At 42.2% G+C, this 26,524-nt stretch overlaps 1 protein-coding gene across 1 annotated transcript in view; it reads left to right on the plus strand.

Moving 5' to 3' along the window:
* Positions 1 to 26,524, plus strand: part of LOC144773855 (interleukin-18 receptor 1-like) — a 275,348-nt gene that overhangs the window by 70,820 nt on the left and 178,004 nt on the right. The window contains exon 3 of the mRNA XM_078658943.1: positions 22,444 to 22,624. Coding sequence (XP_078515069.1) covers positions 22,444 to 22,624 — 181 coding nt within the window. The remainder of the gene's footprint in view (positions 1 to 22,443; positions 22,625 to 26,524) is intronic.

Genomic DNA, 26,524 nt, shown 5'->3' on the forward strand with positions numbered 1-26,524 from the left:
TTCTGCATAATTACGCAAGAAGAGTTTATTTGCATTACGTCTTTCTCGTAGTACAAAAATGCCTCTTCGATTCCAAAACGGGAGTGAGAATGCATTTTGCACTAAGAAATAGCATGAAATGCAACAGAACATGAATAGCTGGAAGACGCTTGTTCTTTGTTATTGTGCTTTTTGTGTAGGATATTCCCCCAACTTACTCCCAGCATTTAACAGTCCCATTTAACACCATTCTCTTAGTGCAAAATACATTTTGTGCTAAGAAATAGCGCTAAATGTGCTCTTGGGGTAGGATTCTCCCGCCAGCTTACTCCTGCCACTTAGCGCGAAATGCACCCTTGCTTTCAAAATGGATGCAAAAGTCTCAAAATGTACCCTTGCATCGAAAATGGACACAAAGATGCATTTTACACTAATATGTAGTGCTAAATGCTGTAGAACACAAATATGAAGTTCGAGCGGCTGCTCATACTCGCTAAATGTGCTCTCTCAGTAGGATCCCCTCGCCCAAATTACTGATAATTGCACTAGCAGGAGAAATCTTGTAAGTATAGTTAATTATGTGTTACGGAGTAACACAAACTTGCTCGTCTTCCACCGGCGTGATTTAAATTCTGCCCGGGCTTAGTATTCTATTCATTATAATACATAACCATACCATTACACTAGCTCTTTCTTAAGAAAGGTAATATGGTTGCAGACATAGAGAATAAATGCAAATTCGGTGGTGGGAAATTAACCACCTCTAGATACAACCAGAAATGTGTTGCACTTGACATATAACAAAAAATGTAATTACATTTTTTTAAAATCTGTCTTTCACAATGGGTGGTAACATTGAAAGAAATTGCAGTTTGTTGTGCAGTTTGTTTTTCTACTCAAGACTGTTAATTTCACGTAAATATAGTGCAGAGGAGCTGAAAAGCTTCCTATCCCTTTCATTGTTCACATCATTCTTAAATTCCATAACCTGCTTTTCACACTGTACTCTGGCTCCAGTAGTAGATATTGCAACATCACTAGTCAACTTTAGCAATATTGGGGCTTATTTACAAGCCCCTTGTGCTGCTGGTACGTCACTTTTTCCCCATGTTGTAAGTGACGCACCGGCTGCACAGGAGGCTTGTAAATAAGCCCCAAATTACTTTCTAGAGGCTACATAGTGCCTTGCAATGAGGCTGCACCACCGGAGTGTCACTTTAGTGACTCTCTGGTGGCACAGGGTCCTGCTCTATATTTACAAGGTAGCAGTAAGCCATTGTGCTTGGCTTAATGCGGTCGTGAAAACATTGTTCCCTTAACCGCTTCAGCGCGGCGTGAATTTTCGCGCTGTGCTGAACGTTCCATTGGGCTTATGGAACCATGACGGAACGGTTCCGTCATGAGCACAGCTCAACTGACGCTCATGACGGAACCGTTCCGTCATGAGCATGGAAGGGGTTAAACACAGTTTTCTGCGTTAAAGGGGCATGCAATGGGTGTTGCTGGGGGCGTTCCCCAGGGGAGGCCTAAGGGAGGTGCTTAGAGAAGAAATACCTTTATTTCTCCTCGTTTTCCTTTTTGTATGTGTGCTGCATTCTTCAGCACACATAGAAAAACTAAAAGCCTATTGTGAGTGTTTTTGTGCAGGTAGGTTTCCCTTCCTGCACCAAAACAATCATCCCTGTAATGCAGGCATCATTGCACCATGGCACCAAGGTGCATGCTTTGGCGCATGACAGCCCATTGTGGGCCAGTGCTGATAGATATGGTGCATTCCTACCCTTTTCTTTTGCCATAGAGCAGCTCAGCAGGAAGGCCTGCCGTGCGGCCCTACGGCAAAATCTTGTAAATAAGGCCCATAATCTTCATTACAGTTGAGTAGTCATGTTACAACTGTGCGATAATTACATAATTAAGGGAATTAGATTATGCATGCTTGATTAAACAAATATTGTATGGGTTCAATTTACTGTAAGGATTAAGAGAACTTGCCCCCAGATTCATCAAGAACACATTTTCGCAAATTGCGAGTCGCAATTAAGGAATATCTCCCCATTCATTCCTATGGGCCTAGAGGCCCATAGGAATGAATGGGAAGACAATGTCAATTTGCTAATCGCAATTAGCGATTCGCAAATTGAGATTGCGATTTCAAGGGTGCAGGGGTGTCCAAAGGACATCCTGTTGCACCCCTGAAATTGATGTGTGCACATACGTTGCGCACACACATTCCCTTAGGGCATGTGTGTGCGCAACATGAAACTTTGAAAAATGCACAAAAGTGCATTTTTCAAAGTTTTTGCAAATTACCATGAAGTTGTACTTCATGGTAATTTGCGTGCCCTAATAGCGGATTCGCTATTTTTTTCACTTTCATGCATTGCATTTAAGGAATCTCAATTTGAGATTCCTTAAGCAAAGAATGGCAATTTAGCGAATTCTTAAATAGGGATTTTTGCATTTGGGATGATGCATCCCAAATACAAAAATACCGGTCGCAAAGGGGCAGATTCTGAGAATTTTAGGATTTCAGCTTGATGAATCTAGCTGTATACCTTTTATACGTAGCAATATTACTGCTCTTGTTAAATCATGGTAAAGTTTTATAAAGATGTAAATGTCCATCTACCTGCTATGGTTGCTGGTATTTGCATACCTTTCAATGGATCTACAGCAAAGATGTATTCTTGATTACTAGAACCCAGTTCTCTATCACAGACTAGCATGTCTATAAAGGTGCTCTTGGTATTTAGAAAACAAGAGTGAAACCTAAAGTAATGATGATTTCTGGCTGCGTGTCTGTCAAATTTTATGCGTGCAGGGCCAGGTGTGATTATTCACGGAAACAGTGGCTGTCTATTTCCTGTCTGACAGCATAGCAAACCATTTCCTTTGATGGTTTTGTTGTTTCCGGCAATGAAAAGAGCACTGAAAATGAGATGCACAGGGGCATATTTACAAGGAAATGACAGAGTGCGGAGCTGCAGCAAATTTTGCAGCGCCATGCTCAGCCATTTCCAAAATGCAGGTATGCTCCCTATTTATAACAATATGGTGCACCCCTGTGTTTTCTGGCACTAAAAATAGCTGCCTAGCGCCAACACAGACACCCTTGCACCATAGTCTAAGGGTGCCTGCGTTGCAGAGATGATTGTTTATGTGCAGGAAGGTGTCCCTTCCTGCACATAAACAATCAATAACGGCAATTTGTTACTACTATAGAAGTAGCAAATCATCATTATTTAATGATTGTTTATGTGCAGGAAGGGACAATCACTAATGGCATTTTTCTCTTTCTATGTGTGTTTCGTAATGCAGCACACATAGAAAAAGCAAAAACAAGGAGGAATGAATGTATTGCGCCATTCTAACGCCTGCTACTCAATGGCGTTAGTTTTTGGTGCTGCCTCATATTTCAACCTCATTGCGAATTAGGGACAGAGTAAAAAACAATTGGTGTGGCGGTGGAACACCCAAAGCAACACCCATTCCACGCCCTTTTCATGCAGCTAAATGCATGAAAGGGTACCATATTTACAAAGCAACGGTAAGCGACAAAAAGTGGCTTAATGCTACTTTGCAAATATGGTGCAGGGTATTACGCCACTACAAGGTCCGAAAAATATAACGTTCCAGTGGCGCTATCCCCTTGTAAATATGCCCCACACTGTTTCAAAAGAATACTTTTGGAATTAATAATATCCCATAGTTGATAACTGTGAACCTAGCCTTTGAAACAGGTGCTGGTGCCTAATTTTGTAGAGTTTGACTTGCTTCACAATTTAGAACAATTAAGTGCAAAAAAATAAATGCACAAAATAGATCTTTTGCAATTTAAAGTTCTTTTTATTTTGGAAGTAACAGATACATTACAGCCAACACTTGAGCCGTAATTCCACCAAGTAAAAGCATATGAATCTTTGGCTGCAGCAGCAGACACATCCTATACCTTCATCATTTTTCTGACAGGCAGAAACATTCAGTACTCCCCATGCTAGAGCTTATCTGCCCTTCCCTCACCCACTCCTCACACCACTCTCCCTCTGCCAATACCACGTAGAGGCCCTTGCATACACTTACCACCTGCTCACAACAGGTTGTAAATGTATGCACCAAATATCACAAATTTGGGAATTCAGGGCCACATTATCAAGAAAGGGCGCTACATTATCGCCGCTTTTATCGGCAGGAAACTGCCTTTAAAGCGGCGATAATGGGCTTGATAATATGCCCTTGTGAATTCCCATAGAATCCCAGGTTCTGGTTTTAACCTGGGCTTCCATGGGAATTCACAAGGGCCTATTATCAAGCCCATTATCGCCACTTTAGCGGCAGTTTCCTGCTGATAAAAGCAGCGATAATGTAGCGCCCTTTCTTGATAATATGGCCCTCAGTGCGGTTCTACGCAGCGCTTTATTTGGAAAAAGGTAAGAGCCAGGGCCCTTCTCGGGAGGCCACTGCAGCCTGCATCTTCCATTGCGCCTGCCAGCGCTGGCAGTTACAACACAACTACTAACCATTGACTCCTAAAAGTATGGCAATTCAGACTATGCAAGGTTACCCACAGCTATATTATTTGCGTGCGCAGCCGGAATTATTCACTTGTATTGTATATTGCCTTATTGAACACAGCTCTTGTGCTTACGTCAAAATTAGAGCGACAGTGCCACCATGTGCTGGGCTGTCAGTAGGGCCGGTGCTGAAAATTACCTGCTGGTGCTGATCACCTGAAACCACCGGCTCATATTAAGCACTGGTTTTACGACCCGTAAATCTGGTTCCACTTGGTAATGCCCCACTCCGTTGGCCCCCCTCATAATTGCATTGTTACTGCATATCAGTTGAAATAAATTTTGCATGCAGCTTTACCACACAGCCAGTACCATACAACTCGTAATCAGGGCCACAGTCTCCATCTATGTGAAAAACAGCTTTCTGTCTTGTCCTCCTCTTTGTCCTGTGCTCCAAGATGTGTGTAATATGATTGGGTAGTTGTTCATACAGGACTCTCAATTGAAACTTCAGTTATTGCACAGCAGGAAATGCTTTGTTTGTGCCAGATGTGCTCAATCGCTAGTCCTCTTCCCACTTATCCAAGGCATGGAGGGTCATACCTGAACTTGAAATAATACAGGCAGGCATAACAATAAAAATCATGATTGTGTATGCTTCCAACTATATATTTTAAAACACCACAAGTTGATTTTAAAATATTATTCTGAATGATTCGAATGTGTGCATCACATTTAATAAAGCTATCTGGTTCCCACCTTACAATGTATAAAACGAAGTTACATAGTGGTCACTGATTTTTACAAGTTTGAAGCATCAACACAATTAAACGTATTAGGAAGTTGAAACAACACAGTGAAACATACTATTAAAAACACTGTTTCATGTTACCTTTTTGCACAGTTTCTGCTTACAGACCACACAAGACATAATTTAAGTCCTTGAATAAAGACATGTTAAGAATTGATAGTCCTTTTAAAAGCAGCACATATGATCCTGACATGTTTTCAGAAACAAGATTCTTTCTGATGTCATAACTGAGTCAGTGAAAATACAGAAATCTTTGGAGTTCGGCAGATGACAGATGCACGTCCGTAGGTTTAGGGAGCAATCTGAAGTAACCAAAAGGAGACCTATAGTGCTCTAGAATCTATATTACCTACTGGCGGTCGCCAGTAGGTATATATAGTTAGGATTTTTTCTCTATGGGTTTTTTGAAAATTCTATGTCTAATAACTTTGCCGTTTGTGGACGGAATTGGCTGAAATTTTCAGGAAAATGGCACATTTTGTTTCTGAGCAGCCTTTGAAAATTTGGGGGGGGTTCGTCAAGGGGGGGCCGAGAAAAAAGGGGGGTCCCAAAACGCGTTTTTCCCATGTTAATTTCCATAGGGCGGTTGGCCTCACTTTTAGCCCGAACGGCTGAATGGATTTGCACGAAACTTGGCAAAATTGTAGGGACTGGTAGCCCGATGTGCCTTTTGTAGGTCTCAATATATGTGCTCCAGTGGATTTTGAGAAATTAACGTTTAAAAAAAGATATATATCTGTAAGCGCGGACCAGGCAGCGGTCTGGTTCGCGGACTTTTCGCGCAACGGAGCTTTGTGAAGCGAAGCTGATTGGTTCTCCGGCGTCTGTCAACATTCCAAACAGTCCGTAGCGGCCGCCATCTTGTCTCTCGGTAGGATCGAGAGACAAGAGGAGGCGAAAGCGAAGGGGCAAATGACCATAAGGGGGAATAGTAGATCCTCGCTGACCCCCTAGGTTTGATGTGGAGGTTTTAAAAGGGCCCCGCGGGGCAAAAAAAAAAATAATAATAATAATCGAACGGCTGAATGGATTTGCACGAAACTTGGCAAAATTGTAGGGACTGGTAGCCCGATGTGCCTTTGCTAGGTCTCAATATATGTGCTCCAGTGGATTTTGAGAAATTAACGTTCAAAAAAAGATATATATCTGTAACAGCGCTCCGCTTCGCGTACTTTTCGCGTTACGGAGGTTTGCGAAGCTGATTGGTTTTTCGGCGTCTGTAAACATTCCAAACAGTCCGTAGCGGCCGCCATCTTGTCTCTCGGTAGGATCGAGAGACAAGAGGAGGCCAAAGCGAAGGGGCAAATGACCATAAGGGGGCATAGTAGATCGTCCCTGACCCCCTAGGTTTGATGTGGAGGCTTTGAAAGGTTCTCGCAGGGCAAAAAAATATATACCGTTTTTTTAGTTTTTTTGCGTGGAGTGCGCTCGGTTCGCGAACCGGGAAGCGTTCTGGGGAGCGTACTTTCTTGAAAATTAGTGAAAAAAGTTAGAGTACAATAATAATTGTGAGTGATCAGATGTAGGGTAGCTCTGAGAAGAGCTTTTGGGTTTATGGTACATTTAGGTACTTATAAGTAGGTACCAATGCACATTCTTAAATTCAGAGTGAAAACTCTGTTGCCCTCATCTGAGAAGTGAACTCCATCTCCTCTGTAGATATCTTGCATGTAGTAACGCAAGTTATTGTTGTACAGGGAGCCCATTCCATGGTCTCTCATGTAAGCTGAAACAGATTTGTTTACATGCTTCCTCGATTTCTCAATTTGTGGACAAAATTGGTTCGACCACCTCCATTTCTGTCTTTGGCATATATTTGAATATACCAAGGCAGTCTGAGGAAAAAGTGCCATCAATTGCTCAAAGGTGTCCTTTAAAAGCATTTCCAGACCTACCCCAGTCAAAGTGCCCAAATCATTACCTCCACAGTGCACAATTAACAGTTCAGGTTTTGGCAAATGCATAAAGGTTTTCACCAATGGTATCAATTGGTGACATTTTAATCCTCTGTGGCCAAACCACTTAATTTCCACATCTTGTAAATTGAGGTTAGGTAAATTCCTGTTTTCAGCGTACCTTTGAGCCCAATAGATGTAGCTATGTCCAACAATCCAGACAGAAAACATGGCGAGAGAAGGTTCTCTTGCAGTCAGATGAAGTGTGGCAATGAATAGGTTATAGACCATATATAGTTAGGAATTAGCATTTACAAAACCTTGAAAATTCACTGAAAAAACCATAGGTTATAGACCATATATAGTTAGGAATTAGCATTTAAAAAACCTTATTTTACTCACACAAAACCATTGAAATTCCATATATAGTTAGTTGCACTAACTATATATCGCGCACCCGTAATCCACTGCTGATGATGTCACATATTACATCATTCATGACATGGTCAGTGACATCACTGATGACATCACTGATGACATCTCAAATGACATCACTGATGATATCTCATTTGACATCAATGGTCACATCAATGATGATATCATTAATGTGACAATACAATGCATCTCCTCACACTTTAATATAACCTCTGTTACACCCAGTGTTAAATACAGAGTATAATTTTTGAAACCATTGACACACCAATACTAGTTACTACATACCCACTCACTGATTCCTACGTCTACACACACATTCACTCATTCACCCATACAATCATTCATACATACAATCACTCATCTTTACAACACTATCATATGCACTCATACACCTATACAGACAGTCACACTCTGCCACTCATCCATGGAGTTACTCACACACCTAGTCAGTCCTGTAAAGAATCAATCACAGTTCCATTTTCTAATCTACACAGTTAAACATAGAGTACCTTACATTTTAAAACATATACTAACACATACTTACTCTCTTATAGAATCACTGATACAAGTACACATTGATCTGCACAGAGTCACACACCTCCCAGCCAGTCATACACACACTCAGTCTCCCATACAAATACTTGTGCAACCAATCAATAACCCATATAGCTACTTATATAGCTACTGATCAACACATGCAGCAGCTTGCACAACAACAGACATGCTGATGCACACTTTCAGACAGTTTAGTCACTAACCCGTGCATTTAGTAAGACGCATTTAATCACTCACTCATACAGTCAATCACGCACCTACTAAAACCTTCATTGAGACACTTATACATCCACTCATTCTTCAATATGTAAAACATATTTAAACTTTACAGAAACACATAATCACTGGATGTTGTCATCAGTGATGTCATTTGAGATGTCATCAGTGATGTCATCAGTGATGTCACTGACCATGTCATGAATGATGTAATATGTGACATCATCAGCAGTGGATTACGGGTGCGCGATATATAGTTAGTGCAACTAACTATATATGGAATTTCAATGGTTTTGTGTGAGTAAAATAAGGTTTTTTAAATGCTAATTCCTAACTATATATGGTCTATAACCTATGGTTTTTTCAGTGAATATATATATAAACAAATGTATGTCTGTCTGTCTGCCTGTTTGTCCTTTATGCATTACTTCACCATTCATCCGATCGCCATGAAACTTAGGGAAGTTGTTGAGTACACTCCCGTGAAGGTTTCTGACATACATTTTTTTAAATATCGGCCCCCCAGGGCCCTCATAATCTTTCGAATACTGATGTACCCACCATACGGAAAAACAACAAATCGTGTATCCATAAGCACTCGAATAAATAAATAGAATTTAAACACCATTCATCCGATCGCCATGAAACTTTAGGAAGTTGCTGAGTACACTCCCGCGAAGGTTTTTTAAATATTGCCCCCCCAGGGCCCTCATAAGCTTTTGAATACTGATGTACGCACAAGACGGAAAAACAAAAAATCGTGTATCCACAAGCACTCGAATAAATAAATAGAATTAAAATAGCATTCATCCGATCGGCAGGAAACTTTGGGAAGTTGTTGAGTACACTCCCGCAAAGGTTTCTGGCATACATTTTTTTTAAATATCGGCCCCCAAGGGCGCTCATAATATTTGGAATACTGATGTACGCACAAGACGGAAAAACAAAATATTGGGTATCCACAAGCACACGAATAAATAAATAGAATTAAAACAGCATTCATCCGATTGCCAGGAAACTTTGGGAAGTTGTTGAGTACACTCACGCGAAGGTTTCTGGCATACATTTTTTTTAAATATCGGCCCCCCAGGGCCCTCATAAACTTTCGAATACTGATGTACGCACCAGACGGAAAAACAAAAAATCGTGTTTCCACAAGCACTCAAATAAATAAATAGAATTAAAACAACACTTTGAAATCTTTTCCATATTAAAATGAATACGTTTCAATAAAAATGACACAATGTAAATTGAATGTTATCATAACGAGTTTCCTTGAATTTCCTTTCTTCGGAGATCGCAGTAATGCGCGACGGGTAAGCTTTATGCATTACTACACCATTCATCCGCCATGAAACTTTGGGAAGTTGTTGAGTACACTCCCGGAGACAGAGTGTTGGTGAGATGGTGCGGGATCGGGAATGAACCCGAGTCGTGATGGGGCGCAAGGTATGAACGTGTAAGCGCTGTGCTCTTGCGCTCGCGTTCAAAAGTATAACAAATGCAATGAGGCCTAATCTGGTTCGAAATAGAACCGGAGGGGAAGTAGTCTAGGGTGAAAGACACAGGGGCCAATATCGAGTGCGAGACACAAGTATCATTAGAAAGCGTACACAAACCAGAGAAAAAAGTTAAAATTTCACCTTAAAAGGCCATTTTGAGGTATTCAGAAGATATAGGCCAATCCGAGAAAACATAGGAAACTCTTAATACTAAATAACATCCTATTTACATATATATAAACTGTTAATACTAAATAACATCCTATTTACATATAGACAAGTATCAGATAAGCAAAGCAGAGTAAATCAATACCAAGGATGTCGGAGAGATACTTATCTTTCTGAGCAGCAGCAACATTCCTTTCTTCTGAGATCGCAGCAACGCGCGACGGGTAAGCTAGTAATAAATAAATATATATATATATATATATATATATACATACATACATACATACAAACCTACATACATAAATTAATAACTTGCACCCATCCTCGGAGAACTCATTCTATTGTTGCAAACCAATCACTCTCTAAACCGGATCATGGGCCTGCCTTCACTAGTGCAGCCTAACCCACAAAGTGCTGCTTAAGAAACTACTTGAGAGTCTCCAAATGTTCCAAAACAAAGCATCCAGAATGTGCTTAATCTTTTTCAAGAATTACCGCATTAAACAGGGTTTAAATATCTCCACTTGCTAGTAGTGGCTACAAGGGTCAACTTCAAGGATATCTGCTTTGCTTAGTAAGCCTAAAATATTTGGGAACATGGTCCCCTGGCTATGTATCAGCTGGGAATCCACATTCAGCTGTTACTCTCTCACTCAACCCATGGACGCTGAAATGGTTGAAACATGGGGATAGTCTCTTGGGAGTTAATGTCCTAGGATGAAAAATGCCCTGAACTCAATCCTGAGAGCTGAACCAAACTACACTTGTTCCAGAGAACACTTCAAAACCAATTGAGTTGTGACTGAGAAATCATGGACAAGGTTATCTCCTCATCTCATTAAATGCTAACTTGTCGCCCGCTTGATCAAAGAAAATGTTTCTGACAATACTTTTAGCACTCTTAAGAAAGATGAGACACATAGGGAGCGATTACGATCTCGGTCGGAAGGGCTCCGACCTAAGACCGAGACTGAGATCGTCGGTTTTACTTCTGACCCCCTAATTACAATTTAGGCGGTCAGAAGTGTAAGTGGACAGTCATTCTGGTTGGATACCGACGGGCTCAAGGAGCCTGCCCGGCCGTAGCACATGCATGGTTACATCAAAATTAGGCTGTCTAGATCGCCGACCGGATGTCAGTCCGTCCTGTATCCGCAATAAACCCCATAGTGCTTTATAAAAATTCCAAATAAATAAATAAAGTTCAAACGAAATAGCCAAAACAAGCTGTGTGTTTACATGTAACATATTCAAGACGTTGTGAATTTTATAGTGTACTCATAATCTTACATATTCCCTTTAGTCAAAAAATCATTTCCTGTCCTAACTCATCGAGACTTGAGAGTAGAGGGGCTGTTGTAAATCGCCTTGAAGTCCTGAGATAAGTCCCTTGAGGAGCTAACTAGGAAAGTTCAAGGAAAACAAGCTGCAGCAAACCATTGCTGGTGTGTACATATATACTATCCACAGCTTTGTTAATTACTGGTACTGCCTGAAAAGGTATTAGGCCCAAATACACATCTTCCGAAACATTGACTGAAAGACGTTGTGATGCACAGTTCAATCATTACGACAAGAGCAATGTTACTGCATTATCACCTGCTCTAGAAGCCTTTATCATCCAAGGATAACTACCTAGATAGACTGCAGCAAGGATCAGTGGATACCGCATCCTGCTTCCATCTCTGGCAGTCCTATGTCCACAAAGAGCGTGTTCTACTGTTCTGCCATTGTGAGCATGGATATATTTGCTCACAGTGAGTTTTGAGTGAGTATATTTTCAATAAATCATTTTAGGGTGATTAGACCGTTGAAATGTTCTTCTGTATTTTTGAAGTTGAGTTTTGGTGGGTTCATTTTTTGTTAGGTTGCCCTGCTGAGGAGGGTGACCTGACAAAATAAAAGAATTATATCAACTTTACACATATGCCTTTGGTCGTGGCATACATCGCAATTCCTTGCCTCTTTTCTGTTTGCAATGTCCATGGAGCCATGAACATAGTAAATTAAATTAGAATGCCAGATGTGGGGCAAAAAGTGTAACTGCAACAAATGATGGACGGAATGCTGAATTATTCAAACATTCTCCCCCAGTCAAGAGACCTGGGTTAAATCCATAGTTTTTGTGCCCCCTACGCCACCCCAGATTGGACCCAGCCATATGCAAATCAGTCTTGACCCTGTATCTCATGGGAACAGTCCAGACCGAACTGCCAAGCCAGGTCCTCCCTGGACCGGAAACAAGCATCCTGGGAGCAGGATGTGGGGCAAAAGCGCGTATATGTAGTGGCCTTATAAAACTGGTATGAACCTTTTTATTATTTAAAAAAATGTACTGACCAGCTGCAAGTACTCTCCTCATCCTCCCTCTCTTTTTAGGTTGAGCCTAGAGTCAGCGTGCATGCGCTGCCGTGCGAGACTTGTAGTAGTGGAGTATGGAATAGAAGCTCTGCCCACTCTCCGCCCATATTTGTCATTGACTTGTGTCATTATACTTCATAAATGCTGTCTTCTGATTTGTAAATAGGCTTGTTATTCCCTCCTTAGTACGGCCTTGTCTTTATTTGTAACCTCCCATGGCAACTGGCCCTTTTTCTTAGGTTATTGCACAGTATGTCTTGTTTAGTCTGTAAGCACTATTTTCTTTATTGAGTTTCTCTTTCCGCAGGCACGACAGACGTGCTTTGCTTACATTCAGTGCGCCATGCCTGCTTTCGCTTTTCAAGCAGCCAGGACAATGGTTCTTTCCAATGCCTTTGGTCTCGTTACTCTTGCAGCATATTTATGTAGCAATCTATCACGTGGACAGATTCAGGCCCACATGCATCAACGCAAAAAACGGTCACAAATGGGCAGATTCTCAGAATCTGCCCCTTTGCGACTGGTATTTTTGCATTTGGGATGCATCATCCCAAATGCATAAATCGCGATTAAAGTAATCTCTAAATTGCGATTACTTAAATTGCGATTGGATTTAAGGAATCTCAGATTGAGATTCCTTAAATGCAATGCATTCAGGTAAAAAAAATTAGCGAATTCGCTAATAGGGGGAGAAAATTACCATGAAGTTGAACTTCATGGTAATTTGCAAAAACTTTAAAGAATGCACTAAAGTGCATTTTTCAAACTTCCATTTTAAACACACATGCCCTTGGGGCATGTGTGTGTGCAAGATGTACTCATATGCAGATTTCAGGGGTGCTTTTGACACCCTTGCGCCATTGAAATTGCATTCTCAATTTGTGAATCTCTAATTGAGAATCGCAAATTGCGAATGTCTTCCCATTCATTCCTATGGGCCTCTATGCCCATAGGAATGAATTGGGAGGTATTCCTTAATTGCACTAGCAATTTGCGAGTCGCAATTAAGGAATGTTTCGAAATCGCTATTTTTTAAGCGATTTCTACATGCAAAGCCTTTTGATATTCCTTATTAGCGAATCCTTATTTTTCGCTAATAAGGAATCGCAATTGGCATTGTTAATGCATGTGCCAGATAGGGATTTGCCCAGAATCACAGGATGTAATGGTGCTGAGACTCGAACCGGGATCCCCAGCTCTACGATACAGGAGCATTGGCCGCTCTGCCACATCCTCTCCACTCCCATGTTCCATGTCAGGGAGCTCTTTCCTTTGTCCCAATGTGATTGATGAAAATAGCTCCTTATTCATCACAGGCGAACCCGATGCATTAGTAATGCTAGTTTTGGCCATCCCAATACCTGCTGTCCTACTGAGAAAACACTTTCCTACCAGTATTCAAAACATCACCACATGTGAATAACTACCAGTTCAATAACTGTGCAGACCGTGCTCCTGCCCTTTCGGTGAGTACTGTAAAATATCTCCTTCACGCTCCCTGTTGTGTGTTAAGAAATAAACATTACTGCCCTATGATATCTCTTCCAGTTCTATTTTGTGGTGGTGAATTCCTAACTTTCAAGCCGCCGTGTGCATAGCGCTTGTGAGAGTGGTTACTGTGGAGGAGCTGTCTGAAGTCTTTCAGCAGGACTCCTTACACAGCAGTTTCTTGCTGTGACATGCTCGCTTTCAGGCAGAGATGATTGCTACCGTTTGTCTTCGAAAGCTGATTCGAAGATTGGCATGCACAGGTCTCCCTGGTGTCTACCCTCTAACATCCATGAGGCGCCTATCGAGAGTTCTACATTGAAATACCAGCAAGGGCTAAGACATGAGCCGCCAATCACTGGAGAGCTTAGACAGCACCTGCCTTACATCTGACAACTCTCTCTTGCTGCGTCATTTAGCAAGTAAACAGGGTATACAGCCTTTACAACGAAACTTTTACAACAAACTACCATTACAACGCAACGTTTACAACGCAAACCATTACAACGCATAGCGCTGGGGGGCGCTCTAGGATAGGGAATAGGTTTAATGTACTATCCAACACCTTCCCTACTATCCACGGGGACGGAGTTGGAATAGTAAATTAAACTATTCACTACCCAGCGCCCAAAAGCATTATGCGGCGTAATGGTATGCGTTGTAAAACTTGCGATGTAAAGGTAGGCGTTGTAAAAGTATGCGTTGTAACGTCATACATCCAGTAAACAGAGTTAGAGCCCAATGTTTGTGATTTTAGCATGCTCTGGCAGCAGCTGTCTGCGAGTTCTGCGTGAAGCCACCAGTTTCTGCTGACTGAGCTGAGCCACTGCACCACCTTAAAGGCAGACGCACTTTCACGTGCAGAGTGAGCATTCATTTGTGTGCTGCATCTTTATTAATATACAACGTGCTCCCGACATTTAGGTGCAGTGTCTGAGCTGTCCTAGGGATTAGTGTATCATTGTTGTGAGAAGGACTTTTTCTGGTCATGTTCCTGTGATGAATGTTTCTAAAACTGTCTCTGAGCATGCCCTAAAGAATAATGGCTCATGCAAATGAAACCGACACCTTCATTTTTAGTTTTCATTCATGCTTGACAGTTACTGCCAACCAGCATTTGCAATGCACTAGGTCTCAAATTGTCGATAGTTTGAGCTATTGGCATTGTAAATAACAAACCTTTTATCTATGTGTTGCTTTTGAAAACAGAAAAATAAATGTAATTGTCATTTACAATGCCAATAGCTTAATATTTCGTAAATGCTAGATTTATTGCATTGCAAATGTTTGTTTATTTTAGCTATTTACTTTCAATGCACACACTTCTGTAGCTCCAGTGGATTATCCATTTGAAAGATTTTCCCTACCCTTATATTTTATGTAAATCTCTTTAGGTGAATATACATGGGTATTATACAAAAAAATCAGCAATTTTACAAGACATAGGTCTAGATGTATTAATCCTTTTGCGAATCGCAAACGGTCTATTTGCATGTTTTGGCATGCATCAAAAATTCGTAAATTAAGGAATAGCAAAAATTTGCGATTCCTTATTTTGCCATAGCATTTAAGGAATCGCAATTTTGCGATTCCTTAAATGCTATGTATGTAGCATTTTTGAATTGCGAATTTTGGTTAAGAAATTGCAAATTACCACCAACTTGTAGTTGATGGTAATTTGCGAATTCTTTATAGGGCATGTATGTGCGCCATATGCACACACATGTACATTTCAGGGGTGCAGCAGGGTGTCCTTGAGACACCCCTGCACCCTTGAAATTATTCTCAATTTGTGATTAGCAAATTGCGAATCGCAAATTGAGATTAATTTCACAATCATTCCTATGGGCCTCCTGGCCCATAGGAATGAATGGGAAATTATTCCTTATTTGCGAATTCGCAAATTGCGAATACGCAAATAAGGAAGATTAAGAAATCGCTAAAAAATAGCGATTTTTTAGATACATCCCATTTTTCTAAATAGCGATTCCTTAAAAATCGCTATTTAGAAATCGCAAAATGGAAGCTTGATACATCTACCCCATAGTCTTATACTAAGCATTTCGCAAAATAAACTGGAGATTGACCATCAGGTGATATTTACAGTTACAAAGCAAATGCATATTATTTTTTTCTAGTTTTCTTTATATGTAATCTGGCTGCCCTTGTGAGAAAAAACCCTGTCCAAAGAAATTATTTGCACTTTTATTTCAATTTTCTTAAGCACCACAGTCTAGTTTCAGTTTAATTTAAGAATAAAACTTAAGTTATACTGAGACAAAGGTCTAACTTTACTAGTCGCAAATGCCCTTTGTGAATACTGAAAGTCATAAAGTTAGACTTTCGTCTCAGTTTACCTTTGTGAATTGGGCCCTAAGTTGCCAGTGGCTCCCTTTTCTTCCTTATTCTGAAATACTGTTCTGACCTTGTTCGGAATTCCTGTTTGTATTAAATGTACCAGCAGGGTATTACTTGTTCCAGTGCTTGTTGGGTACATTCTTGAAATCTTGGTCATGAAACGTAGTTCAAGTTTACCTGTGCCAACAGGGCATTACAAGTCTCAGTACCTTTTGTGTACAGCCTGCTCTTGATCCCAGTATTTGTGTTTTATATTTCTGAAGCCTGTTTATAACTCCTTTTTCTGGTTTTCTTCCTGACTCCTTGCCATTTTTATTGTTCTCGGTGCGAGTGTAGTATCTTCAGCCATGTAGTCCTTCAGTTTTGTAATGTCTTTAGCCTCTGTCTCCTGTTCGCTCGTATTGTTTGGTTTCCTTCCATTGAACTTTCTTGACCCTGTATTCTGGTTATTCTTTCCATTCTGGCTTTCTGTTCCATTCCAAATTCAGTTCACTGCAGGATTGGATTGGAATTAAAAATCGTCCCGGGCACACTAAAGATAAGTGGCCCACATTTGCATATTGCCATATAAAAAAGGGGGGGGGGGTATTAGAAAAAATGCAAGGATTTGTGTACACTGGTGAGACACACCAGAAAACACGTGAGGCCACTTTTGCTTAGGCTCCCTGTTCCCACTCGATATGCATATATTAATGGGTCGGCCCAGCAAGAGAAAGGGAGTGACACCTCTGGCGTTGATGAAAGGGAGGTAATGGATGCCCATCTACCACCAGAAAGGCCACTCAGGCACACACTGGGAAGCTGGCGGCATCGAACAACGCAGAAACCACAGTAGGAGCTTGGACACTGGCCCATCAGTCATTGCCCGAGTGCCCACGTTGCCAATCCGACGTTGGTTCACTGACTGTTGCAGTTGCGTTTCTCTTTATAGTGTGATCTCTGACTTGGTCTCCGTTCTGATCAGGTAAGTAAAAGACTTATGTTGTTGCCCCCAAGTCCTTTGAGTCTTACTTGTCACAGGGTTGTTGTCCGTCTCGGTCCACCCTGTACTGATTGCTACAGTCTCGATCATAGCAGGCTCAACCATTGACTTTGCCCAAAAAATGATGGAGGGAATGCTTGAATTAATCTCAACAACTGTTAATTATTCAGGCTGCAATCCAGTCCATCTTTTGTTGCACACCATGCTACCTCAGTTTAGGCCCAGCTATCAGTAAAACAGTTTTGGCCCTGCTCCAATCGGAACAGTCCAGCTATAACTGCCAAGCAAGGTCCTTCCTGAACAGGAACACAAGGAAACCGGGACTGGTTTCGCCCTTATTCTGGGCTCGTCAAATGGGTATAGCTTGGTTCCACTGACACACTGTGCACCGGACCCCCGTCTGGGCATATCCATCCCACCTACGATGACATACTAAAGTATACAAAAGGTGATAGATGGGATTCTTGAATTAATCGCAGCCACTGGTAATTACTTGGGGCTACATACTAGTACATGGTTATTTGCCACCTCAGTTTGGACCCAGCTATAGGCTAACTACTCCTGACCCTGCTCCAATGGGAACAGTACAGCCTGAACTGACAAGCATGATCTTCCCTGAACTGGAACGTAAGTAACCCAGGACTGGCTTTACTGTTATGGGCTCATCAACTGGGTATGGCTTGGTTCCAGTGAGACAGTGTGCATGGGATCCACTTCTGGACATACCCGTTCCACTTGGAGTGACATACTAAAGTATACAAAAAGTGATGGATGGAATGATTGAATTATTCTAACCCACCTCGGGCTGGACAAATCCCATTGGGAGTATGGTCGAGACTGATTTGCATATGGCTGTGTCCAAACTAAGGTGACTTGGTGGACAAAAAATGATGGATTGGGATGCCGGCATGAGTGATGGCCAGCGGCTGAGATTAATTTGAACATTCCATCCATCACCTTGTTGTTTTTGCATTCGGCAACCCAAGTGCACTGGGTATGCCCAGACATGGGTCTTAGGCTCACTGTGCCACTGAAACCAAGTTATACCTCAATGAAGAGCTCCAACCAGGGCAAAACCGGTCCTTGGTTGCTTGTGTTCTGGTCAGGAAGGACCTGGCTTGGCAGTTCGGGCTGGACTTTTCCCATTGCAGCTGGGTCAATACTGATTTGCATATAGCTGGGTCAAAACTGAGGTGGCATGGTGTATAAAATAACCTTGGACTTGGATGCAGCTTGAGTAATAACCAGTGGCTGAAATTAATTAAAGCATTCCATTCACCAATTTTTGTACACAAGTGTAGTTTGCAGCAAAATCTTTTGTGAGTTAGCCACATGGTGTGCCAGAGTCTATGGTACACTTTTTAGAAGTCAGGAATAATAAAAGGACACATATAAACAAACCCTTCCTTTGATGTTAAAGTGACAAATTAATGTAAGGGTGTAATTATCCAGAGGCAACATCTAAATGGACCCTGCACAGCTGATTGCTCAAGTCCCTTTGTGTCTCTCCTCTAACCGAAGGTAAACATTTGCTTTGTCCGGAGAGCATACACACTGTTCACATGGTAGATGGGCAGTCTTTTACAAGTTTAGCCCACAATCTTAATTTTTAATTTGCATTGATTTTTCCATCCTTCAAAGAATTTAAAATGATCACATTCCGATTGTGACTATTTACATATATTTATATACGTTTGCTGGGCAGAAAATGTGGACCTTATCGGAAATATGGAAGGTCTATACGAAAGGAAACGGATAAGATGGAGTATTGTGAATCTTGAACATTTTCAAGAATGATGACTCTCCAAAATCTACCTATAGTTAATAGACAGTCTTGCTGACTTCTCTGACCCAACCTACTCTTTAGGGGCTACACGTCATCAGTTCCTTAACTGACATCCTTGCCACATACATTATCCACCATGGAACCACACACTGTGTCTGTACTTGCAATAATGGGTGGTATAATTTCCCATTAAAATCAATAGGTAAAGATCTTAGGTCTGGACAAAGACAACACAACAAAAATAGCACCAACTCAGCAATCTATGTAAGTTATTGCATCTAAAACAAATGTATAAGAGAATGCTATGGTTGGAAATAAGAACCTACTTTAAACATCAGTGGCTATGTGTGAATATTTTTTTAAGTCCAAGGAAGTAATTTTTGGCAGCATATTAGTCGGTTGGATGACATTCATAGCCCCCCAATGGAAAACAGTGTAGAGGTTCTAGACAAGGATAACACATAACTAACAACAAAACAGACCCCCTTTGTTTTAATGCTTTATTCAATATACCACCACAATTTATAGGATGGGTTGTTATATTTTATGGAAATAGTTTTTACACTGGGGCCTTCCTGCAGTACTGTTGATGGCAGTTATTCCCCTCTATTCAAGGTTAAGAATCAAAGTTGGCAATGGATCCAGATTCTCAAAACGCATAAACAAAAATAGAGGTCTTAGCAAGGGTGTGTACTATCCCCATCATCATTCAACTTAAGTATGGCTGACATTGGCTCTGTCATCTCCAGGGCCAGGTCCTATCTACCAATAATTTCTCACCAAAGGATATACATCCTGCAATATGTAGATGTCTTAGTGATCTTAGATCAAATCATGTGGGTCATCAGAGACTCATAAATGAATCACAGTCCATATTCATGACATTTGTGGCACAGGGCAATGCAGCAACTCACCTTGATGCACTGCTCTGCATCACAGGGAAATTGCAGGACTGCGCGGTATTTATCCAAAACAACGTCTCCTGTCCTTTCTCTCTGCACTGGTGAAGTTTTAACAGCCTAGTGCCAATGCTGGCACCCTTGCACAATGGCGCAATGGTGTCTGTGTTGTAGGCTGAATTTGTTTTGTGCAGGAAGGGGCACAAAGTCCATGTAAATCTGGGAATGCATCAAAACCATGAGAGTTGTGATGGAACACCAATCGCAACACCTGTGAAATGCCTCCCTTTCACAGAGTAAGGCAAAGGAGCGACTTGCCTTACGTTGCCTTAATCCAGATTTTAAAAAACATTTCAAACCAATCGAAGTAGGTTTGTGTGGCTTCATAAATCTGACTTGGAGGATTGCGTCAATCATGTAACACATTGCATGGTGCAAGCATGGAGCAAGTCTCTCATAAATATGCCCCTACATATCTACAGTATTGCTGATAATCTGGGGACAAATTAGTTGGCAACTTAGATCATAGTCTTTGGCAAACAGAACAATGAAGCTAATAAGGCTTGAACCATGGTTCTCTCCACGAGCAATGTTTCTCTATAAACATTTGGGAGTCAGGTTAACAGTCAGATGTTCACCTGTCAATTTCAAAAATCAAAAGACTTGGCCATACTCACTGCACTATGTATACTGTATGCCAAACTACTGGCCATCTCAGTATAGCACTGCTAACCTATGGCCCAAGAAGTCTTTGCAGCACTCTTTTTTTAACCCTCTTTGGATTAATTACAGTGTAAGATCTTTGGAGAATTTTCCATTTACCCCAGAGCACCTACAAGTCACAAATTGGTTTGGAATTTGGACTGCGCAAGCATGAATGAGCAGGTAATACAGCTTTTCTGAAATATCTTTAGCTAATCAGAAACTCAGAACATGGGTCTTTGAAAGCCGCATTAATTCAAGTAATTCAGTGGAGCTGGAAAAACAGGAACATTTGGACTAAGTACTTAGGGGCCAATCACAATGTCTGCCCGCCATCGCAGCTGCTACAGGGACCGCCCGCAATAGTTGCGGCGGTTGCACCATATCAATTATGCGGCGCCTGCCAGTGTGGCGGGCGCGTCCTGTATATTTTATATTGGGGCGGTGCTGCAAGCAGCACCCACCGCAATGTAAAATATACAGGTTGTGTTTTACGTGCACAACATGACAGGCACTGCGCGGTGCCTGCCACATTGTAAATGTAAAAGCATGGGGGTACCATAGGTACCCCCCATGTACACCCTCCTAACACCCTGGGGGCCCGCAACGGGTTCCCAACAGCAGGAACTGCCAGACTCTCCATGGCGGCAATTCAGCCATGGAAAGGCTGATCACGGTCTGCATCGTAATATGGATGGGCTGTCTTCTAGACACCAGCACCATATTAAAACCCTTTTACCGCCGGTCGGTTCATCGACCGGTGGAAAAGCGGCGGACGGTCTTTCTATCCACCGCGGACCCCCCAGCCATCATGATATGGCAGGGGGTCTTTGTAGTGACGATGGCGGGCATATTCCCCCCGCCGGGGCAGCGGTGACCACCGTCAGCCCTCCGGGGGCGATCCGCCCTCCCTCGTGATTGGCCCCTTAGATCAGGTCTTCGAGGACTTGAACATGGAATTCACTTGGGAGAATAATCCATCAAAAGTCTTTTTTAAGGAAACAATAAAGTCCCAGCTGGTGCTTTCCAGTCACGGTGCAGATTTTCACAAATATAAATATTATAGACATGCGGACTTGATATTATATTCCTGTAAACACCGTTAAAGTCCAGTATTTCTTCGAAGAGCCATTAAATGAATGATGTTGGCAGGGCATTATCTGAATACATTTCATGCTGTTTCTGCTGATACAATTTAGGGCAGCATGGGGTAATAAACCCATTGATAATCAAAACTGCAGACTACAGCAAGGAAACATTTTTGCATTTTATATGGCGTTGACAAGAGGAAAGGGTGGTGAGACAAATGCTCATAAAACACAGAATATTACCTAATGGGTTACCAAGTGTAGTGATGCTTTAAAAGCCTTGATTAAAGATGGGGATAATGCCAGAAGCCTGCTACATTTTTAAATATCATCAGTTAAGTGCCAATATGCATACCTGATTTTAAAACTACAGATTTTATTAATAATGTTTTTGGCATCATGTCAGCAGTATGGGTCTATATAAAAAGTAATGTAGGACGATATGCTGAAAAACACTATATTTTAAAGCTTGAACCAGTGTTTACGTTTCGCACCCTGCATGCAAATAAAATAAAATTCTTCGTGAACAATCTGTGTGTAGCTATTTAAAATGATATGATTAAACATGAAATTAGGTTCTTCAATTTGGGGATTGCAGTTATTTTAATTAATTTAATATTATATATCATTACTACTACTAATACTAACTCTTGTAAAAGGTGTTCTTTTTAATGCTTGCAGAACCTAATTTACTTTATATTCCACAGAAATAATTTGCACAATGCCTCAGACACCCAAAAATCTTTGGAAATACTTGAAGCAATCAAGGATCAATGTTTCACACCCATTTGCCTATTTGAACAATATGCCAGAATTGGACAGTCGGCTATAGTCGCATGTGGAATGGACCAAAACAAAAACAGAAACTACAGTGTTAAATGGTATAAGGTAATTTACGTGAAACAATTATTTGTGATATAACTGGATGGCTTACAAGTGAGAACTTCAGTTAGGGATATAGAATCAACAGCATGTTGTACCATTGGACTTAGACAATAGTTGAAATGAATGCATAAATGAGGATAATAGAATGAAAAAAAATCCATATGCACACATTTGCATTAGAAAAAGATTGCATGTTACAATGACGTTACACTGGGAAATAACTCTTTTAGCTGTCATGATGCCTCTTCAATATGACATTGCCTTACTCTACAACTGTAATAATGATTTTGATAAAATACACTATTCTTCAAAAGTACAAATATTATGAACAACTATTCATGTTGTAGGAAAGTAGGATCTGCTTCTTATGGTTACCCCTATTTTTTGCTTGATGTGATGCTGTTTTTGACTTGTCTGACTGGGATCCTGCTAATCAGGACCCCAGTCTAGCTGCTTTCTCCTTAAACTGTTGTGTTCTATACACCCCAGATTCGAGACAGGGGTACCATTGTCAGTCCCTAGTATATGGTACCCTTCGCATATGTACCCCAGAGGTCTCACATGGGCTGCAGCATGTATTATGCCACCCATGAGGGGCCATTCAAAATGGAACTACAGGCCTGCCATTGCAGCCTGTATAAGTTGGTGCATGCACTACTTATGAAAGATATAGGTTTACTATATTTAAGGGTCACTGCATGTAAAACATATAAGTCTCCCCTCTAACAAGTCTTTACAATCTTGAGGGCAGGGTGCTCAGTTCTAAGTGAGAGGGTGCCCCTGCATGAGCAGGACACCCCTGCAGCCTACGGAGTCCATTCCCCTCAGTTGTCAGTGAAGCAGCAATATACTATATAGAGGGGCATTGCGTGACCGCACGGTGACCATCTCGAAAACGGCTGCACTGAATCCCATGATGTTTGGTATCAAAAATTTTAGAATCATACCCTCACACCATAAATGGTGTTGGAGATATGATTCCAAGCATTGGGAAAGCCCTCTGTTAGTCTCTTTTTGTCCCCGGTACCAGCCTTCTAGTCCCGGACAGCACAAAATGGCTGCTGCCTACCAGAGACACATTTCTGCCCTCCTGCTGCTGAGCCAAAGTCGAGCAGGGGAAGGCAGAACAATAGGCATCCTGTCACATGGAGGTGTGACCAACTTCCAGACAGGATTTAGTGTATTAGGGCTGGGTGGGTGTGCTTGTCAGTACCTGAAAGTCTGCATGAGGGGCGCATTTGGTGTCCCTGTGCATAGTCCAGTTCAAACTAGTCCTGGGAGCCATTGGGTCCAGCTCTGGCGCAAAACTGGGCAAAGGGCTAGGAGTAACCTCCCCCTGTCAGACCCTCCCCTGGGAGAGTCCACAGATTCTTCCCAACCCTCTCTTTTGGGTACTTGAGGGCTTACCTGTGTGTAGGTCCAAAGATTCATCGTAGGATGGGATTTAGAACTGAAACCACTGCATTTATACCGTCTGGGCACTCTGGACTTCGCTGGACTTCGTTTGGGTTTGACTTTGTATTCCTTCCAGTCTGCTGCCTTGTCTGTGCCTGTGCATCATACAGGAAACCTCCAAGGCCTGTGAAGTTTCAAGGACAACCAAAGTAATTTCCCTTGGAGTGAAGGAGGCACTCCCGTACACTCGTAGGCACCTCAACACTGCTGTCGGTCTGCTGATCCTGAGCTTCTGCAGACTCCGAAGGGTTCAACAACACTGGTTGTGGGTATCGACGTCGCCTGCGGCCCAAACTGCCCTCTCACCAAGTCCGAGGTCAGAATCCCTTGTGGGGGCTTCATTAACTGAACCCCTGTGCACCACATCCTTTTGCAAGTGCATATGGCAACTCTGCAACAAGTGCATTGGGCTCCAGGTAGCCCCAACCTCCGTCAGCTTCTTCCACCAAGATCTTCAGCCAGACCACCTCGTGGGCACCGTCACCTGCTTCTTTTGGTGAGCTGCTTGAGTTCCTCTCGAGACTCCAGTTCCTCCAGCCTGTGTGTCCACTTGATGGTCAACTTTGTTTTCTTTGGGCTCCCCTGATTTCTTGGGGCCTGCCCTGACCCCCTGATTGAGGTGAGTCTCCTGAACCTTGCTGGTCCCAACAGTGCACCTTCTTGATTTTCTGCATGGGTTGCATTTGTCAAGGGATGTTGGGGTTCCCGCCCGACATCAACTCCTCAGCACTCAGCATACTTTGTGGGACAGCTCATGTCCGGGTCCTGGTCATCCTCAGAGTTGCCTGGTTCTCGCAGCTGCAGAGTCAAGGTCACCGTCATCCTTCCTGAAGCACCCAACATCGGAGGACATCCATCTTCCAAGTCTCATAGTCACTCCCGTGCGACATAGACACTTTACCCTCTGCTTTCACGTGCTCCTCATCAAGAATCCACGTTTGGGTTACTCCGGACACTATCTCCTCTTCCGGCAGCATCACTTTCCTGAAGTCCTAATTTGGGTTTAACAGCGGTTTCAGACCTATGCACCCGGCTTTCCTGGGATATGTAACGGGTGAACAAAGTAAACACAAGGAGATGATGGACAGAGTGCTGAAACTTTTCAGACACTCACCCCCAGTCACAGATCTGGGTTGAATCCATCATCATTCTTTAGCTCACTTTGCCACCCTAGTTCGGATACAGCTATATGCAAATCAGTCTTGACCCTGTGCCTCACAGGAACAGTCCAGCCCGAACTGCCAAGCCATGTCTTCCCTTGGACCGGAAACAAGCATCCTGGTACCGGTTTCGGGCTAACAGCCCTCATCAGCCAGGCCAGCTTGAATCCAGTGGCAAAGTGAGCAAGGGACCCACATATGGGCTTACCTTGCCAACATAGGGCGAACAAAGCGGGCACAAGGAGATGATGGACGGAGAGCTGAAACTTTTCAGACACTCACCCCCAGTCACAGATCTGGGTTGAATCCATCATTGTTCTTTAGCTCATTTTGCCACTCCAGTTCAGACACAGCTATATGCAAATCAGTCTTGACCCTGTGCCTCATGGGAACAGTCAAACCCGAATTGCTAAGCCATGTCTTCCTGCAGGACTGCCGAAACACATCACGTTGGATTTATGGAGCAATAAATCTTTCTTGGACGAATACTTGCCTGGCCATCGTTCCTGAGTGCGCGTTTATGTGGTATGGTTGGATTTACATGACGGGTGCTCTGCCGGCCTAATGCGCCACCCCCCTCGGGTCCTAGCCTCCCGGAAGGAGTTCTCTCTTTTGGTGACATATATATATATATATATATATATATATATATATATATATATGGCAGGCCATCAAAAATGCTTTGTACTCAAAAGATAACAGAGGCTTTTGGAATTTAGTCCATACCGGGAAGGTTGAAGGTAGGACTACCATAGCGCCTAATATTGTCGAGGAAGCCTGGCGCCTTTATTGTAGGGACTTATATTCAAGCTCATTGAACGGATCGAGTGTGAACGAGATTACGTTGTGTTGTTTATCCACTGACCCTTTATGGGCTATAAACCCCATGTACTATGGGTGAGATATTATCCGCTCTAGCCAAATTACTACCAAATAAAGCGCCAGGGCTAGATAGAATCCCTGGGGATCTGTATAGAAGTGAACAAGTAGTGTGGGGCTCCATACCTTTTAACATTATTTAATGCAATTCTTTAAGGCTCGCTACATCCCCCCCCCCAACGTGGGGTGGTGCAGAGATAATCCTTATTTACAAAAAAGGGTCTCACATTGAACCAGCAAACTATTGGCCAATTAGCCTTATCGACGAAACACAAAAAATGTTTGCTACAGTGGTACTGGGTAGACTCTAGGAATGGATGGCCAATTTTAATGTGTTATCCCCCTTGCAAGCGGGCTTTAGATGTAAAACATCTACTATTGATCAGTTGTTTAGGTTACCACTGATCTA

This window comes from Lissotriton helveticus, chromosome 8 (assembly GCF_964261635.1).
Source record: "Lissotriton helveticus chromosome 8, aLisHel1.1, whole genome shotgun sequence".
NCBI classification, from domain to species: domain Eukaryota; kingdom Metazoa; phylum Chordata; class Amphibia; order Caudata; family Salamandridae; genus Lissotriton; species Lissotriton helveticus.